Source organism: Populus trichocarpa, chromosome 9 (genome assembly GCF_000002775.5).
Source record: "Populus trichocarpa isolate Nisqually-1 chromosome 9, P.trichocarpa_v4.1, whole genome shotgun sequence".
In the NCBI taxonomy this organism is placed as follows: domain Eukaryota; kingdom Viridiplantae; phylum Streptophyta; class Magnoliopsida; order Malpighiales; family Salicaceae; genus Populus; species Populus trichocarpa.
In genome coordinates this window covers 6,778,210-6,797,841 of record NC_037293.2, presented here as the reverse complement: position 1 = coordinate 6,797,841, position 19,632 = coordinate 6,778,210, and the positions used below count along the sequence as shown (strand labels likewise).

General features: G+C 34.3%; 2 protein-coding genes across 2 annotated transcripts; both read right to left on the bottom strand.

Annotated features, from left to right (window-relative positions):
- Positions 1–2,697: 2,697 nt before the first annotated feature.
- LOC7475034 (F-box protein At2g32560) lies at positions 2,698–7,849 on the bottom strand. The gene is made up of 5 exons (XM_002313972.4): positions 5,905–7,849; positions 5,626–5,705; positions 5,240–5,418; positions 4,753–4,827; positions 2,698–3,183 (listed from the first exon to the last, which is right to left on the bottom strand). Exons 1-5 carry the CDS (start codon positions 6,598–6,600, stop codon positions 2,996–2,998), a joined length of 1,218 nt encoding a protein of 405 aa, XP_002314008.1. The 5' UTR covers positions 6,601–7,849; the 3' UTR covers positions 2,698–2,995.
- A 9,776-nt stretch (positions 7,850–17,625) lies between these two features.
- LOC7454879 (heat stress transcription factor B-4d) lies at positions 17,626–19,407 on the bottom strand. The gene is made up of 2 exons (XM_002313973.4): positions 18,859–19,407; positions 17,626–18,371 (listed from the first exon to the last, which is right to left on the bottom strand). Exons 1-2 carry the CDS (start codon positions 19,105–19,107, stop codon positions 17,802–17,804), a joined length of 819 nt encoding a protein of 272 aa, XP_002314009.1. The 5' UTR covers positions 19,108–19,407; the 3' UTR covers positions 17,626–17,801.
- Positions 19,408–19,632: the final 225 nt, after the last annotated feature.

Here is a 19,632-nt window from a genome sequence, read left to right as displayed (position 1 = left end):
GCAGTAAATATTATTTTTTAAAATATTTTTTATTTTTTAAAAAATTATTTTTAATATTAATATATGAAAACAATAAAAAATATCAGAACATTAAAATTTAAAAATTCTGAAAAACATAATTGCTGGCATGGATACGATAATTTGGGATAGCAATCAAAGGCCCTGCCGATGCTCAAATATGGGTTGAAAAAGAAAGGCCGGAAGAGCTAGAATTTGATTTTAATTCCAATTTCCAGGAAGCAATGTATCTTAAAAAGAAAAACAAAAAACATCTCTGCATCTTTATTTCGTCAAAGTCATGAGACAGTATCTACTTTAGATTTTGGAAGAGCTTTCCTTCTCCCTTAGAAAATGGATGCTGAAACGGGCCTGTTGAAAACAGTACACTCATGCACAAATATAACTTTAACCCTTTAGTCTTATCAACTCATTCAGTCAATTATACATGAATTTGTTCATCTATTGTTTGTATTTGAGAGAAAAATGCACTGTGCTTGCATGATTTGGATTCTTATTTCTAGAACCATATGTGATTTCTGACCCATAGCAGAACTCATCGTGAACTGTGACCATCTTCTAGTTTAATTAGCTGTACGCTTTTTGCCAGAAAATTGCCACGAGCCTGTTGTTGACCAACCCATCTGGGACTCAAAACTTCATTGTCTTTCAACCCTCGAGCCACATTTTAGCCCGTGACTATAAAGACTAGGCATATTGATCTGTTAGGGATAGGCATTAAGACAAATCATGAAGAAGCACATTTTGTCATGTAATACTAGAAAAACGTCGAGATTAGGTATAATCTAGTAGATGACCGAGGATATCTAGTGTAAGAAACATTGATGCCCTTCTCATTCTGCAAACAATAATATTCCAATCCTGCATCATGCGGCCATGGATGTGGTAGAAGTTGACATGCAGGACTGTAGAGACAGCCACCGAGATTTTCTCTTATACGTTCAAAATCTCTGGAGGATAATTTGGAAGCTAGAGGAGGCCCAGCCCTTCATATATATGCATATGCAACAGTAGCGTCTGCCCTCTTTCAGGAGCAAAACTCTCCACACACTCTCATTTTCAAGCAGCCCTTGTTGTTAGAAAGGAATTCTTTCTTTGGCATATCCAAGGCAAGGCCTCTATACTAACCACACAAACCATGGCGCTTGAAATCTCAAATGATTGTTTCTTTACGAGTTCACCCACAAGTCCACGAGGGTTCAACCTAGACAACAATATCTGTTTCTATAGAGCACCAAAGGGACGTCCGATGCTAGATATGATCTTGAATCCGAGCCCACCACACCGAAAATATATGAAGATGCAAATCCCAGTATGGATGACTTTGAATTCGGAAACAGTCGACTTTTCAACATCGATGATATTCACTCGGGAGACAGTATGAGATTTGACGACGCAATGGAAGAGCAACATAAGCACCGAAGACAACATAAGGAATCATTCCCTGCCATGGCATTTACGGATGAGTTATTTTGTCATGGTAAGGTCATGCCATTAAAACCTCCGCCGTGTCACCAGTACCCTACCAATGGCAAATTTGGTAGTCACAGCTCAACTCCGACATCCCCCGAGTCCCAAATAGCGAAAATTAAAATTTCATTTCCACGACGGAATGTGTGGAACGATGATTTCGATCCATTCATGGCAGCTTTGAAGACTGTCAAGGGAGAAAGGAAGGGAAAATGGCAGAAAATCAACCATAGACGGGCTCGGTCCATGTCGCCTTTACGAGCCAGCAGTGACTTGATGGGCCGAATTTATCACCAGTGCGAACGATCGGGTCCTGCCAGGCCGAATCTGCATAATCAACAGAAGCCGGATGGGTTGCCTCCTCGCATATGGATTCCAAATGTAACGAAAGCAGGAAGCCCAAAAAGGCTAGCTGAGCCGAAAAGAGTTCTGTTTGCAAGAAAAGCTAGACTGGTGAAAATAGACCCCGAGTGGCCAAGAAAGCCCAATAAGACAACTCTTCAAGAGCCCATGGTAAAGGCAGGAGACAATGCCGAAGAAAGTGGAGAGCCTTGTGAGAGAGAAAGCAAGAGGCAGAGGATGAAAAACTTTCTTCACGGGAGTTTATCTATGAGGAGAAGTGATGAACATAATAATAAGCAAACACAACAAACTGTGGAAGTTTCAAATCAGAAAATTAAGATGAAGTTACGCATTAAGTCTGTGGGGTTAGTGGCACACGATGAGGAGAAAGGAGTGTCTAAAATAACCAAGGTAACACCAACACATTATATGCCAAAGCTGTCTGTGCATGGGTTATGGAGCAAAATGTGCTGAGTGAAAAACCCATTTTGTTTGCTGTAGATACTATTTTACAAGGTTATCCCATTGTGTTTATGGAGATTATGGTATTAAATTCGATGTATGAATTACCTTTTTTCCTCTTCCTATTGTTTGTTTATCATAATTAAAACTTGCATTGCTTTACTGGCTTCTTTAATGGAATAATGGATATGCAGACGTTTCGGACATTGGTTTTTTCTTTTTCTTTTTCCCCTTTCAAGAGCTGTATTTGTCTTATTTCTTGCTCATGATCACATTGAAATTGTTCATTCGTTTTCATTTCTCTGGTTATGTGATATTAGACACCGGTCCATCACTGAGAACAGCACAGGAACCACAAGATAATCCCAGAAAAGATCTGTATGATCAAAGTTGATACTGCAAGGATTCGAGCTCTAATATTGAGCTTATGAGAGCTTTGATTGAAATTTTTATATACCACTTCGTAAATGTTTACATAATTTGCAGGATCACATGAAATGGCCACCTCGAAAAAAGCATGGAGAGACTAGAAACACGATGGATAATGGCAACCGCATTCATGGAGCTAAATTATAAGTCCTATTTTCTTCTTTTATATTACGGTTTTAGCAAGGAAGAAATTCATTTTTGGATAAAATGTAGGCTTCTATATTTTAAACTCGTGTAGTCTGTCGTGGAACTTTCGTGTTGCAAATAAATATGCCTATTCCAACACTTCAGTCGGCCAAAGCCTCTTCCACCTGGAAATTTCTTCATTCTTATATAGCTTTCTAATCCCTCCATAAAATCCATCTGCCTCATTCCCCTCCTCCCGATGCTCCTTCCTGTTGACCGTAGTGCTTCTCCACCGTGAGCCAGGAGTGTACTGGTGGAACTCCAACACTACAGTGTCTGTTTGCAGAAATTTTATGTTAGTTAGGGACTAAAAGGATTATAAGCAAGCCAAAATTCAACTAGTATGCAGTAGCTTTTCGCCTCAGTTGCCTATAATTGTGTGTGTTTGGCATTGTGATAGCTTTTGTGGTTTCAGTTTAAAAAAACACTTTTAGTTATGGTTTTAAATAAATAAGTTTTAAAAAATATGTTTTCTTAAAACTGTTTTGAAATAGATTTTTGCATGCAAAATAAATGAAAAACAAGTCTTCATGAATAAAAAACAGGTTATTTTAGCTTCTACAAAACCAAAATTTAAAACGCAATTATATATGAAGACCAGTGTAAAAGGCAAAAACTATTTGACTAGCCAAATATTTTTTTCTGTGTGATTGGGCAAAAAAAAAAACTATCATGATACCAAACACTCTTTGTGCGTGTGCATGCCTTTTTTTCTCTCAGTGACTGGTGATACAAAATTTGGAGTCAAAATCATAATTTGTGCACTTAAGAAAAAGGAATGGACCACAAAAAAGGGGGAACATTAGATGAATTGACATCATTTCTCAAATATGAAAAACGAGACCACTAATTACTAGATTCCTCATGATAGCTAAGTAACCAAAATCAGGCATTTCATTAGCATGCATGCATGACCTATACAAAGTTGCGAATAAATTTGGCTTTTGCAATCACAGATTGAAAACCTATCATCAGTTAACAGAGGGCTAGAACACTAGGAGCTTCAACATTTGTCCATCGTCAAAACAAATGGATAAGAGTTCTATATCCAGTGTAAGACTTAGACTTCACATTTTTTAACAAGACTGAATTCTTTGCAGTACAAATAGAGACATAAACATTCTCTTTTTATCAAAGTTGCAACTAGCAGGCCAAAAGCAGTTTCTTTTTGGTGATGTAACTTGACTAGCGGATCATCAAGTGGTGTATTTAACTTCAAGACAACAGAAGTCCATTAAGCTAGCAAAGAGGTCAGAAAATTGAATGAAAGATTGGAAGCTTACAATGGGAAATTTATTGCAGCCCTAGCTAGCTGTTCCAAGTTAACAAACAAAGGGAAGCCTATAAAAGACATTAAGTTCTTTGTATGTGGTTGGCCATAAATATTCCACTAGACAGAGGTTATCAAAATGTTGGTGGAAGGTGTGACATTTTGATAGGGATTTGTCGTTTGGGACCAATCAAATAGTATAACTTAGTGGTCCATAGACTGAAAAATCGAATTCAAGAGAAGGACTTGCCCAAAACCCAAAAACTGGGTCCAATCAGTGAAAGTAAACTTTATATTAATCTCATACATATTTTAAAAGGAAAGATGTTAATTGCATCTTTCACTAAAAATGAAAATATTATTCAAGTGCACTGCTTGAAACTCTCTTTCATTCTCTCTTCAAAATGTTTCACCTAATGTTGGTAAACATGAAGCCGGACAAAAACTGTTATTTTTGTGTTAAGCAAGATGGTTTAGACAAAATAAAAGTAAGATTCCTCAAAATCTTATCTTCAAGGCAATCACATGGAGCATAAAGTGGTACTTGCTACGAAGAAAAGATAAAATGAACTTACCGCTATTATGACACCGACAATAATTTTCATTTCCATCACATGATTCCAAGTGACCTACAACGCCATACCACCAACCTGCAGATATTCATGGTAATATTTAATCAAACATTAACATTAAATCGTTTCAAATCTGATTAATATAATTAATATATTCAACATACACTTGTGTCTACATGCTAAAAGGACTATGCGTTTATGTAGGCAGGTTCTATAGCAAATTCAAAAAGAATGACTTGAATATAAAATAGGGCCTCTGCTGTCTCTGGCTCCTACTGACAAGAAGAGTATTTTGTATGATAAAAAGTTCCCCTAGATTTTAGAGATCACCAATATAAAATTACTTGTCTCCAGCTCTTCTTTGTAGTCAATAATGAGCCGATTAAAGCTGAATAATTCTTCTTTTAATACTCTAATATTCAAATATGTAACTTTGATAAAACATAGAGAAATTCTGATTAGTAGCATGTTACTGGTATGGAGAACAAACCATAAGGAAATTCTTTGTTTCTTCTCCACTGAATCTCAATGTGATCGCCAGGGAGTAAATCATGCAAGCAATCAGAGATATGTAGATCATGTGGAGAGGTATCAACAGATGGCGCTCTAAGCCTTTCCCATGGCACACCGCTCTCTATGGAAATTGCTCTCCTTCCATGTGGTGGGTACCTGAAATAGACAAAACATATAAAATTCAATCCACTAGATACACTTACCCTATCAGTATTCCTTTTGCCATTCATTATTTTTACATCAACATCTTTTACAGAAAAAGCTAATTTAAGAATCTACAACGCCCTATGGATAGTAGCTATGATGTCCATAAGTAAAAAATCTATTGAGAATCATGGCCAAGAAGAAAATTATTTCGATCACCTCGCTTGAAATGTATCCGTCCGGGGATCATAGTTAAGTTCAGCGTCATAGCATGATAACATGAATCCAACGTGCCCGTTCTGGAATACAACACAAGAACTTTTACTACCAGGGATGAAAATTCATAAAGCCCAACACATCAATCCTCTGGAGGCTACTGAGTTAAGAGCACAATTATAGATTTTGTAGCCTTGAGGAAAAAAGAATTATTCAGTTTTTAAGTAAAATTAAAGCTAATTAATTAATGGAAACGAAAAAGAATACGGTCATCATCAATACCTCACGGTTAAAGACTTGAGCAGGGAACCAGAACTTGCCAGTCTCAAGAGCAAGGTACCAGGACATGATTGAATGAACAGGCAAAGAACTCCTCTGCCTGCTATTGTTAACGGGATCGACCTTGGGTGTACTCCATGAAGAAGGCCAAAAAATAGACAGAAGCCTCATCAACCCTTTTGGCTTGCCTTGTTTGCAACTCCCGAGATCCTTTCTCGAAGCTAAATGCCATTGCCACTCCCTATAAGCAGCAGGGCCAATAACCCTGCCCCATTTATGCTTCATATGCTTTTCCCATAAATGATCACTCACACACCTTTCCCTCAAAGAAGTACAGACCCCTGCCATGCTGCAGAGCCCAGCAGGAGGTAACCTCTCAAGAACACATTCCAAGGCCAATTCAGGCAAGTCCAAAACAGACATCCCTCCAGTCTCATCATCAAGAGCGCTTTTTTCTGCTCTTGCACTTGAACTTAGACTCATCTTCTTAATTGATGTTTTTAAAGGAATTATATTGATATAAAAAACTTCCAAAAGGGTATTCCTCAATGAACCTAAATAAGAGAAGAGAAACAAGTCCTTCAAGAACCAGACTGACAGCAATCTTATTTCACTTGCCCATGGAAGCAAAGGCTTGAGAGGGAGGGGCTTTAAAAATAGGATGAAGGAGAAACAAGTGATGAAGAAGTAAAGTAGCATTAGAGATAAAAGGTATTGTATTGCGGGTCAAACTCAAGTTTGGCATAAATTGTTAGATAAAGTAGTGGAAGATCAATAGAAGAACCAATAATGGGAAAAAAGCAATGGTAAATAAAATAGAGAGAGGGGAAATTAAAGGAAACCCATTTGTGTCTTCTCTTCTCCTTCCTCCTCCTCCAACAACAACACTCGCATTAAAAAAACAAAACAAGATTGATATTAACAAAGTAGGATCTTCTAAAAAGGAATAATCTTTTCTTTCATAAAATGGGGTTTTATTGGTATAGAGAAAGCCCACCAAACCCACCAGTGGGCCTCCTCCTTCATAAAAGTCTAAATTAGATAAAAAATGAAAGCTTTCTTGTATCTATAAACACCCCAAAGAACAGACTTTTTCACTTGTGTGAGATGTCAATTGTCGCATAAACCAATTCAAGAATCCAAAATGAAACTGTGGAATCCTCAACTCTTATCTCCTTTACGAACACCAGTGCACCACAATATGCTAGTTAGTACAGACAGCTTAAACAGCTGTCAATCAAAAAAAGAGGAAATGGGGGTTGTATTAGATGAACCTAAGAGGAGAACTAATGAAGGTGGTGGGGTATTCAGATCTGATACGGGCCTCTGACACATGGAGATCCCAATAAGAATATAAACTTGAAAAAAAAAAAAAAACTATTACCAGAGCAGGATAAGAAAGGCTAGATACAGAGACCCATATCTCTCTAAAGATCTGAAATCCGGTGAGTAGAAACACGAAAGAAACGAGCTTTAAGCTTTAAAAACAACAAGAAGTTATGAGATACAGATCTGGTTAGTTGAGATAGAACCACAATTAGGTGCACCCAACAAGCTACCCAGACCTGTTTAAAATCTAAAAACCAAAGACACAAGAAACGCTAGTAGAAAATAAAAAGATGAGAAAAAGGTGCAGAGGGAGAGAATTTATTGAAGAAGATGATTGATCAGAATGTGGGGTCCCCATTATTCACCCTAATCCATCATTTTCTTTCATCAAACTCTCCTCCACCTCCCATTTCAAATAGCAATGGATAGTATTTATGTGATCGAGGGAACGAGAGGTTATGGTTAAAGTGATTTCTTTTTTGGGCGTGGATGCGAAGCAAAACTGTTACTCAAATCCATCCTTATTTCTTTAATCGCCATGTTCTTTCTTTCTTTTTTTGAACATGGAAAAAAATAATGATGGAGGGAAATTTACGTGACCAAGAAAAGGAAACGGTTAGGATAGCAGGAATCAGAATATCAAATATGCAATTAGTGGTTCAACAGGTTTGTGGGTTGTCATTATGCAAGCGAGCAAGGCTTCTTAATATCTGCCCCGTTGGTCAAGGTTTTTCTTTTTTTTAATTAGCACAGTAAATGTGTTTGTTTTGATATAACTGTTGTGATTTGAAAAAAATTATTAAATATTTTTAATTGGAATTGGTTTAGAAAAATATATGTTTTGTTAAAATTATAGTTCAAATTAAGATTAAATAAAAAGTAATTTAATACAAAAAGTAGTTTAATGTGTTTGTATTTTGTTAAAAGAATGATTTTTAAATTGAGGTTATAAAATAATTAAAATATATATATAATAATATTGATGGTTTTTAATTTAAATATTGTAAATTTAACTGCTGTTATTACACCATGAAATAAATAATATTGATATCAAATATTTTTTATTATTCCATTAAACTATGTGCAATTTCATCATGTACAAAATCTATCTAACAAGAACTATATTTTCCATGGTTTCTTAAGCGCGTAAAAAAAAATTGAATTTTTTGTTACGTCATCAAGCGATTTACTTTTAATTTTTCGAATAAAACACAATTAAAAATAAAAATAAAAACTGAATTTTTTTTAAATGGGTCGGACCCGGCAAGAACATAATTGAAATTGCGATCAAATTCCGCAAATGCTACATCATCATGCGATATCCTTCTAATTTATGTAGTGTTATTAAATAATATTAAATACTATTTTTTCGAGTAAAACATAATTTTTTTAAAAAACTTTACTGGGTCAGACGCGGTCCAATCAACAGTTGAAACACTATTTACGTTAACAGCGCCAAGTGAATCAACATTGTTCAGTGCCCAGGTGAATTAATTCACTGGGGCACTGTTCACTTCAAGAGTGAATAGTACCCAGGTGAATTGGTCACTAGACGCGCTCGTGTGAGAAGTAGTTGAGAACTGCTTCTCACGAACCAGCGGTTTTAACAAGCCTCATTTATACAGTAATTTGCGTTTTATTGTTACCAAACGTATTATTTACACGGTTTGTTTGAAAAATAGCCGCGTAAATAAACGGAAATTTTTTATTCTATGTTAGTTACTCTTTTTTTTCCTGTGCTAATTACACAATTTATCTGTTGGTTAGCAACATTGAGCATTCAATTTAATATTTTACTTGCATTGTCGTTGTTATTTCTTTTGTTTTTCATCCCTTCCAAGTATCCGAGCCCCTTGTGCCGTTATTGTCATACAAGATTTTAACCATCGGATGCCATGGCAGGGTCACTGGCTCGCTGGCACATGGTATGCTTGAATGTTAAAAGGCTAATCCCGTCACTTTACATCGTCACACGTCGTTGCCATATTATATGAGACATTTAATTTATTACAAGTATACGACTGAACCGAGACAAGTAGCTAACATGAAATGTCGGGTTGTGTATATATATATATATAAGTGAAAATGATTTTTTGTTTTAAAAAATTAATTGATACAGTAATAAAAAACAAGCAAAGACATCTTAGCTAATATATCAATAACAGTAGTGGTAGTGATAGATAAAATAAAAATATCAATGTTAAAACATTGATTGAAATTAATTAAAAAAACAAGATTATATCAACTTAGATTTATTAGAATTAAATTATTTTTCAATACTAACTAGAGGTGTGTTTATTTTATATGAAAATATATTATTTTCTAAAAATAATTTTTTTTAGTAAAGATAAAATTATTATATTGAGTTGTTATTGTTATTGTAACTGTGAAAACTGTGTTTTTTTTATATAATATGGAATCTAAAATAAGTATGTAACAAAATAAAATATAATATCTGTGTTGATTATTCTGTAGAGAAACAATTCATGTCATCTCTGTAAAAATAAAATAAAAAGAGATCATATGAATATTTATAATAGAATAGAATACTATATAATAAAAATGAGGTTCTTACTATTGTGTCGCTGTATTACAATGTCGTTTCCACTTTTTAACGTCGTTTTTTCACTTGACAAAACGCACACACCATCAGATTGTATAAGTGAATCCAGAACGTGCAAATTAAAATAAATACTTCAAAATAAGCAATATGCTTCTCTTATTTAGGAATTCCTCGTATTAAAAAAAACCCATTAATGTCTTAAATTTGAAAATTAAAAAAATAATGATAAAAATAAAAGGAGGAGAGAGAAACTTTCTAGGCGACCGCAGTCCGCATAGATCAAAATGTCCATCATTTGAAGCTATCACTGTCATGAATTTTTTAAATCGATTTGAGAGTCTAAATCTGAAAACTTTTGAACCTGTTTTTTTGTATCTATTAACCATTTCAATCTGGTTTTTGAAATTATTTTTGGATGATTAGTTTGACATTGCCGATCAAGATGCATTTAGTTTTTTTTTTAAATTCAAATTATTATTTATATGTTTTTAATCATTTATATGTAAATATAAAAAAAAATTAAAAAAATTAAAAAAAATTATTTTAATATATTTTCAAATTAAAAACACTTAAAAAAATAACCTTTAAACAAAACTTTAAATATTAAATAAGGATTTAAAAGCATTTTTTTAATGGAAAAAAAAATGGTGACTTGCCATGTTGTCGTCGAGATTTGTCAGAATGTGGCCCAGTTAGCTCAAGAAAGAAGAAGACTTGAACATCACACCATCAACATCTAGAGTGTATTGTTTTTTATTTAAAAAAAATAAAATTTTATAATTTTATAATTAATTATTTATAATTATAAATTATTTTGATATGGTGATGTTAAAAATAAAATTTTAAAAATAAAAAAATATTTTAATATATTTTCAATTGAAAAACATTTAAAAAACAATTACTTTCATGATTCTGAACACTCTTATCTATGTTTAGACGCGCTTAACCTTGCAAATATAATTTTTTTTTATTTTGTATAATTTTTTTTATTTTTTTAATATTTTTTTTATTTTGAATTTTTCACATTTATTTTACTACTCTTAAAGATGTAGTAAAATTCATTATGATCTTTTCTGTTATTTTAATACGTAATCTCATGTGTGGTCATTCTTGACAATGTTTTTAACTTGAACTATTATAGTTTTTTTAAATAAAAAAAACTAAAAAAACTGTTACTATAACAAAATATAATTACTTACGGTACAATGAAATAAAAAATATTTTTATCCAAGATTCTGGCTTTTAGATTCAAAGACAATAGAAAAAAAAATGTATATAATTTTACTTGAAACTAAAATATTTTTTATTGAATGGAGAAAATAGGTCAATTAAAAATAAAAAAATATATTTAAAAAGATATGTAAAAAAAATACTCAAACACAAAAAAATGCATTAAAAGCATAAATCTAATAATTTTTCATCAAGAAAAAAATAAAAGGGGTATCAAGCTATTCTGGGTGATATGTTACTAACAAATGTGAATAATTTTTAACAAAATATTTTTTTAAAAAAAAATAAGAAAAACAAGCTTGATTTTAAGCCACGCACGTGAAAATCATGAGGGGGCGGATGCCACTTTATGCTAATTTGCCAAAAAAAGAAAAAGAACAAGTGTGACAGAAATCTAGGATCCAATTCCCGAAAGACAACCTTCGAGCAGGAAGGATACTGCATGCAGGCTTGCAAGGAGCGCCCCGCTGCCCTTACCTTGTAGTTGCAATTCAACTTATCCTGCGCACACCTTAAGGTGCCCTTCATTACCTCCCAAGTTTCGTCCTGCAAATACTCCATGGGAAACTTGAAGGATCACTCTCATATCGTTCGTAAAGATTGTTCATGAAATTAATAGGCAGAAGCCAGTTATCTTAATCTCTAGTTCCAATCAAAGATGAACAATGAGGTGGTGGCGGTGATAATTCGACATTATTTTTTTTTTAATTTAAATGATAAAATTACATTTTTAAAAAAATTTAAGTTGAAAAAAATATATTAATGATAACATAGGGCTAAACTATATATATTTTTGAATTAATGGAGAAACTGTATTAAAAAAAAGTCTAAGATACTGTATCTTAACACGTTGAACCCGTGATATATGATAAGGATCTAACTGGATCTAATAGTTTTTTTTAAAAAAATTTATCTTGTACCTAAATAAAGAATAAAAAGAATTACAAAAAAAGCCCCACAAAAAAGCTTAGTGTGTCCGAGTCTATTAAAAAAATAGCTCAGGCGAGTGGCCCTGGTGACCTAGGCCTATGCTCTTGGGTCTTTTTTTAATCTTTTTAAGTGGGGTATTGTCCGTCCTTTTTTTTTTAAGAGCAGATAATGTTTACTTAGATGTGGTGACCAGAAAATCAAAGCAAACCTAATTTTACCCAAAAATTCCATTTTATAACCTATTAATTTTAACAACAAAAAAAACTTTATAAACACCCTCTCTCAGCACCTAGAAATTAATTTATCAACCAACCTATAAAACCTTAAAATATAAAATCAAACCGAATTATATATTTTTCATTGACTTTTAAGTAATATTAAGATATGAACCAACTAGCATCACTTTTTTTTTTTATCGATTGGAACTCATGTACAGCATTATCAACTAATTTAGTTTACTCTGTTATGTTTATTTACCTATTTAAATTTGATAGGTCAACCAATTTAAGGGTTTGAATCCTGAAATTGACTTAATAATGAATTAGATTAAGCTAATTAACGTCATCTCCCTCTCAAAAGTCAAAATTCAACGATGAACAGGATACAAATCCCCCAACGTGAGATCAACTCTTTGAACATTCTGCATTAGAATTCGCTTTTTTTTTTTTTTTAATTTGGTGTTCCTCCCATTGTTTTAACATATGAAACCTTCAGCTTCAATTTGACTTGAGAAGAGCAGGCCGCTACAAGATTGCATGCGAGAATGAGGATTTTCAAATGCAATAACTGACTGATTTGATACGATGTGAAGGCAATCTTACTACACAACAACGAATATCCCCAGCTATATTTATTATCCAAATTAAGAATCCCCAAAATACTCCAAAACCATTATGAATCAACAATCTTGGAATTACAAAATGTCTCATTTCTTAAAATTTACAATTATAAACCCTTGCGTTTCAAATCAAAATTGATTAGAATTTAAATTTTTTTATTTAAAATTAATTTTTTATATTTTTAAATTATTTTAATGTGCTGATATAAAAAATAATTTTTTAAAAATAAAAAAATATTATTTTAATATATTTCAAAATAAAAAACATTTTAAAATAAAATCATTATCACACTTTAAAAACGACATGTTTAAACAGTACAGGAACATGGGTTAACAGGTGACCGTTAATAACGTATTTTATTGATGAATCCTAGGGAATTTCTTAATGATGATGGTGGGTAAGATACCAAGATCAAGATGACCACTAGAACATAGCTCGGGACAAAAAAAGAAGACTTATTTCTATCAAATTGATCTTTGAGTGTGGGTTTATGATGATGACACATTAATAATTTGGATCCATAATGGAGAACAGATGAGATAAAATTGATGCTTAAAGCACGAAGCTTGTCTACCAGTTCATCTCAGGTCTTTTTCAGCAGAGCTGCAAGTGAGTATCCTTTCTCTATCAGCAATTGCATGTTGCAAATATAATGAAATATTTTGTTTAATCATGTCGGCACTAAGAAATTACAAAACTATAGGGCTAATGCACTTTCTGCAGGCACGGTCACAAGGAACAAAATACATCTATTCTTTATTAGCATCCTAGACAGGAACTAAAGTTATAATTAAGAACACAAGGCTACTTGTTGTCATCGAACCAGGAGAGGCCCGAGACACCACCTTAGGGTTTATCTACCTAAAAGACCACTTGTTATACAATGACTCCAGCATCTAATGATCTAATAAACAAGTATTCTTAACATCTCAACTTTTATGGCCTCGGCATGATGTGCTTAATTTGTTTTATATTTGTGTCCACTGGGAGCAAATGGGTGACGATCAAATTGTTGGTTCGAGCTTTTTGGAGTGGATCATGGAGTGGTCAGACAAAAAAGTTTGATAACAGAACTCGAAGGAGTTGGAGTGGTGGCCGGATAAAGTTAGACCTACCAAGTTAGAGTTCCAAGCCACAAGATTGACACCATGAAAAGCAACATTTCATTGGTGGGAGTAGTGGTTAGCTGGTGATGCAATGTGATATTAAAGAAAAACACAGCACAAGATCATGAAAGCAAGTTGACGTCAAACTAGATATGGTATAAATTGCAGCATTTCTTCTGGTATGGTATAAAGAGCCATTGATGGTAATGGTGGGGATCGAACAAACCATGACATCTTGACACCACCAACTTCTTTTTAGCCAATGGCATCCAAAACCAAGACGGGTGTCAATGTGGCATTGAGCCAAGTAGCATAAAAGAAAATCATGAACCCTAGGAATCTTGTCTGAACAGAAACCCAGTTTGATTGCCTCGAGTTCTTTCCTGCTGGCATATATGACATACCCCACAGGGAAGTGGTTTTTTCTCTTCTTTCCCTCTCGCCGAGACTCTCCATGGATGAGGAAGCAAATAGCATATAAGTGGGAAAGAAAGACATGGTGAAGGTGTCATCATGCGGATCGTAGATGAGGTAAAAGGGCATTTAGGCATCTTTTGCTTTAGTTACTTGAAGATTTCCATAAGGTACATAATCTTTTGATGCTTTGTCCCCTAAAGTTTAAGCATCTCATCCATCAATCAAACCCATCAGCCTTTGAATAAGCTACCCCACCCATTTTGGCAATACAAGTGATCGCTCGTGTACCAAATACCAATGAATGAATGCTGCTTTAAAGTAGCATCTGACAAGGGTGGGAAAGGACCATCGTACCTAACTCATAGTCGGGCTTTCTAGGTTTTCCTTTTCCTTGTCGGAGGCCCAGTGGATGTAGGTCAATCTCCTCTGTTATTAAATCCCACTCCATCCTTCTAGGATTGGAAGAGAGATTTCCCAACAAAAATCTCGAGAGGCCACCGAATCTATATTTCAATAAGAATCTCCAATCAGAAATTTCTATTTGCTAACAGAGTAGTTCTTCTCCATTGTTGAATCCCATTCCACTTCGAGACCTCCTGTAAGAAATTTCCCCTCTTTTCTTGGTCTTAACAAGTGGGAGGAGTGATTAGATGCGGTCTATACGAGCTTCCAAGACGCTAACCCCCTAGCCAATTAAGAAAAAAAAAATTGTTGACTCCAAGTCCATTCAGATTGAAGGCCGTCCTAGTTAAAACTCAATTGAGTTAGTTTCAAGCCCAGATCCCAAATCCATCTTAAGAAACACTCCAACAATTTGACAAGACAACGTTAGATTTTGCCTTCCCCGATTTCTTGGCACCCACACTGTAGTTTTCCCAAGGAATGATGCTGGTTGAGCACTGAATTGACTAGGTTTAAAATAGTTAAGTTTAAAATTTGATTTGGATTCGATTCTAGATCGACAAACAGCTAGATTTACCTGCTAGATCAAGCGAGGTTTTTATGGATCACTGAGTCAGCCCATGATTGATAAATAGAGAAGGTGAGTCTATGAGTCCAAAAAAGTCTAGGATTAACATGATTTGTATGCAGTTTCTTCATCACTGGCATGATCAACTCATTGCTAAGGAAGAAAATAAGTGGTAAACAAGATTGCACGAGATATTGCAAATTACTATTATGGGCTAATTACTAGCTGCATCACTGGGAAAGCTTGGTTAGTATTTTGGGCCTTTAAGCTTCTCCAGCGACCGAAAATATAAATTTGTTCGGGCCTCAGTTATTCAGATGTCGTAAAATTACGTAACTTGAAAAAGTGGCAGGGCTTGCAGGAAACTAATACCACGTTATTGGTGGAGGATTGATGAGAAATAAATATAAATTTTTGGGAATATATTAAAATAATAATTTTTATTATTTTTAAGTTTTGTTTTTTATACTAGCACATTGAAATAATTTAATATGATAAAAAAACTAATTAATTTTTTTAAAAAAAAATTAAAAACATTTTTTAAATACAAAAACAAAAACTCTTCCTAATACCCTTCAATAGCATCGCTCGAGATGCAAAGTATTCCACATCGTGTCGAACCACATGCTTAAAAATTTAATAACAAACAGTTTAATTTGGACCAGATATTATGTGGTCCGAGTAGTTGGATCGAATGTTTAACATGTTCGGTTCAAGTTGAACAGATTTTTACTAATTAATTTTCTGAATATAAGCCAATGCTTTTTATTTAAAAGAAAAGCAAAGAAACCCTATCAACCTTAACCACTATATCCTAATAAACCTCAAAGAGAAGACGTATTTATGAGGCGAATATTTTTCCATATTTTTTTCCAATTGATTTAAGCCTTCGACACGACACGACTCCATCCGTCGATTTGGTAAAATTTAGGTTAGAATAAACACGAATAAAGACAATATGTGAATAATAACAAAAAAAAAAAAAGATATTGCGTACGTAAATACGATTGAAATAGAGGGACTAATATGATCAATTATCAAAACTACAGAGACACAATTTGAATTTATCCCTTAATCTACCTGTAAGTTATAACTAATAATGTTACCTCAATCATTCCACAAAATTCGAGCATAGTCTAATCCTTTTCCACCAAAAAATAAACTTGCAAGTTCGGATCTCCATCCTCCAAGCTCCGAATTATAGAAAAATTATGATTCAAATTTTTTGTTACATGTACTCATAACCATATATGTTTAAAGTAGAGAAGGATATCGAGGCAAGCTTCATTTCAAGTTCTTGAAAGAAAAAGGAAAGAGAAAGCAGCATTAGCATGAAAAGGCTAAAAAAAAGCTTACACAAGAAGAAGGGAAACAAATTCGAGGCATGACAAAGAATCGCATTATAGAACAATCCCAAAGCAATCTTTAACCGAAAATCTTCTTTTCCCCCCCTCTCTTTATACATTGCCTAAGCCAATGGCTAAACGGGTTACTATTTTCATCACCTTTTTTTTTAATGGGCCTCTTTTCTTCTTTTTCAGATAAAAACTGAAGGTAAATCTCTAGATTCCACATGATCATGAATGTCAAACTTAAAGCATGACATGATTGCTCAATTCCATCCTCCACTTATATTCTCTGAACCCTCTCTTTCATTCTTCTTTTTTCTCCTTTTAAAGGAAGAAGAATAATAAATCAGTGGTCAATGGCCAGTGTCGACCAAATACTAATTTCTCTCTGCTGCAATATTTCTTTCTTGTTTCACTTACTTTAAGACGTTCTGCACGGTACAGTATTCCAAAGAAAAGCTTGAGTAAATCGTGAAACTAATATTTCATGTTTCTTTATTGACATTAGCGTTTCTTTTTCCCGAGAGAGATGAAGACAGACAAGCATTCTTTGCGTGGAAGACAGTTAATAAATAGAACAGGCAATAAAAAGCTTCTTTGGGAGCTAGATGCCCTTGTGAATTTACTATAGAGCATTGACCAAGAATATATATATAATTAAGGCAGCGATGTCCTGTATATGTGATTAGGTTTAGATGAGAAAACTAATTGGAGTTTAAGCGCTTAGTTAATACATTACCATTCATATACTTAGTTTTTTTTTAACACATTGAAAGTTTTTTCTTCTGCTCTTAATATATAGTGTACGTAACATGTAGTTCTTCAGGGTAACAGCTATATTCCAATATTTGATTTAGGAAAAGTTAAAGGATTTTGGAAGAAAAGGAAAACGAGGCTGATAGAGTACTCTAGCTAGTTCTTAATTTGTAGAAATATCAATATCGGAGAAGCCGATATTTGCTTCAGATCTGTGAGGGAAAAAAAGAAAAGAAAAGAAAAAAGAAGAAATTTCTTATTTTGCGGCTAATTAACATGAAGTGGCTTAAATCCAACTGAACTTTCAGCTACTTGTGTACATATGTAGCTCCTCTTCTGATAACTCTTACTGACAACATCTAGATCCTATTGTAGAAGCTAATTAAAGGAGACACTACAATATCATTCCTGCTATTCAATCGCTTCTGGATGCAGCCTTTTGTTATCAATGAGAGGGACTCCAAAAAGCTTCACTGGACTAGATGATTCCTCAGTACTAAATGTTAATGAATGCTTACCCAAAACACCATTCTTAGCCCTTTGAACGCCAAAACAAATGGTTTGATCTTGACATGAAGAACCCGGCTCTATAAGCTTGGGTACTGTATTGTAAGCTTTTTGCTCATTGGGCACTGGTTTTACATGGTTTTGGATGAAGTAGATAATGTCATTATAGAGATTCTTCATGTGGGAGAGTTCTGATAAAAGCATACAGTTTTTCCTTCTCAGTTTCTGGTTGTCTTCTGAGAGGGCAGTTAGGATATGATCAACATTTGGTTTTGGAGATGGAAATGGAGGATCAATCCAACCAAAACCATGATCTTCTGATTGGAGAAATTGGGTTGCTTGGTCAGGGTAGTGTTGGTGATGGTGCTGGGATATTGTTTTTCTCCTGTGAATCTCAGATAGCAACTGCTTTGCTCCTTTTCTGAAGTACTCATTTGCAAACTCCCACCTGTCAGTTACTACCTTCTTGAATCCCTGCAAGGTATTAACAGAAGAATAAGAGAAAGACAAGTAAAGAAAGATTCTCAAGTAAAAATATTAAACCTGTTTCGTGAAAGGACGTTTATTTAGAAAGCTTTGTCATCTAATACGGATTACCATATATTAAATACTAACACACTATATCTTGGGCAGAATGTTTATGGTTAGCTGGGATTGATACGTCCTTCAGTATTTTGGTGCTCTAGATCATATATAGTGCTTAAGATCTTCAAAAGAAGAGTGGTATAGGATGAAGAGATTTTGAGTAAAATTACAGGTAGATGTCAAGTTATCTAAAATGAGAGCGACCCTACTTGGAAAAACTAAGAAACTCCCTGGAAAAGCAGCCATAAAAGCAGCCATGTTAGTTTGCACAGCTTTTACCTTGCTGCTCATTAATTAGTAACTCTAGAGATGATTTTAGCTAGAAGTACCCTTGACCGAGTGAGATAGAGGGCGAGAGAGAGAGGGAGATGCTCACGTAGGTGTTGAGCTGCCTGACAAAGCTTGAGAAGTTGTTGTGCTTGAAGTAATTGGGGAGGAGTTCCCTAGCAAACTCAGGAGGTCTCCACACAACAAAGGTGGTTTCATCATCACCCCAAGAGACAACGTGGTCTGTAAGAGGGTCATCAACTAGCTGGTAAGTTTTTGTTAAGAAGGGTGCAGGAACTGCCTTTTGAGACTCCACAGTAAACACCATCTCTTCACACCTATCCACTGTAAATGCCATTATCAGCTGGGAATTAAACTAGAGGAAGCAGATGATATGCACTTCTACAAGTACAATTTTTACCCTCAATATTCACAACTGCAAGTCCAATGTGTTTAAAGAAGCTCCTCTCTCTCTCTCTCATTATAATTTTCTAACTTTATGAAACAGAAACATATGGCCATGTCACTAAAATAAAAGCCACTCTTTGCTCTCTCTTTCTCTCTCATCGTAGTTTCTAACTTTAAGAAGCATATGACCATGTCAGTAAATTATAGTATTGAACTTTTCTCGAATTACTATAATTATAAGATCCAATATGAGCTCTTAATTAGCTATTGATTGTTCCTTTGCGCCTTGGCTGCAGTACTATTAGCAGCTAGCTGGTGGGGAAAGATGCATCCTTTTTTTCTTTTTTTGAAGTGAGTGGAGGAAGATGCATCTTGAGCTCGTGAGCTTTTCTTTGATTAGGGCACACCCAAATGATGGTTTAGAATCATTTGTCTTTACATGCAAGGACAAATCTGTTCCTATTTGATGTTCAGT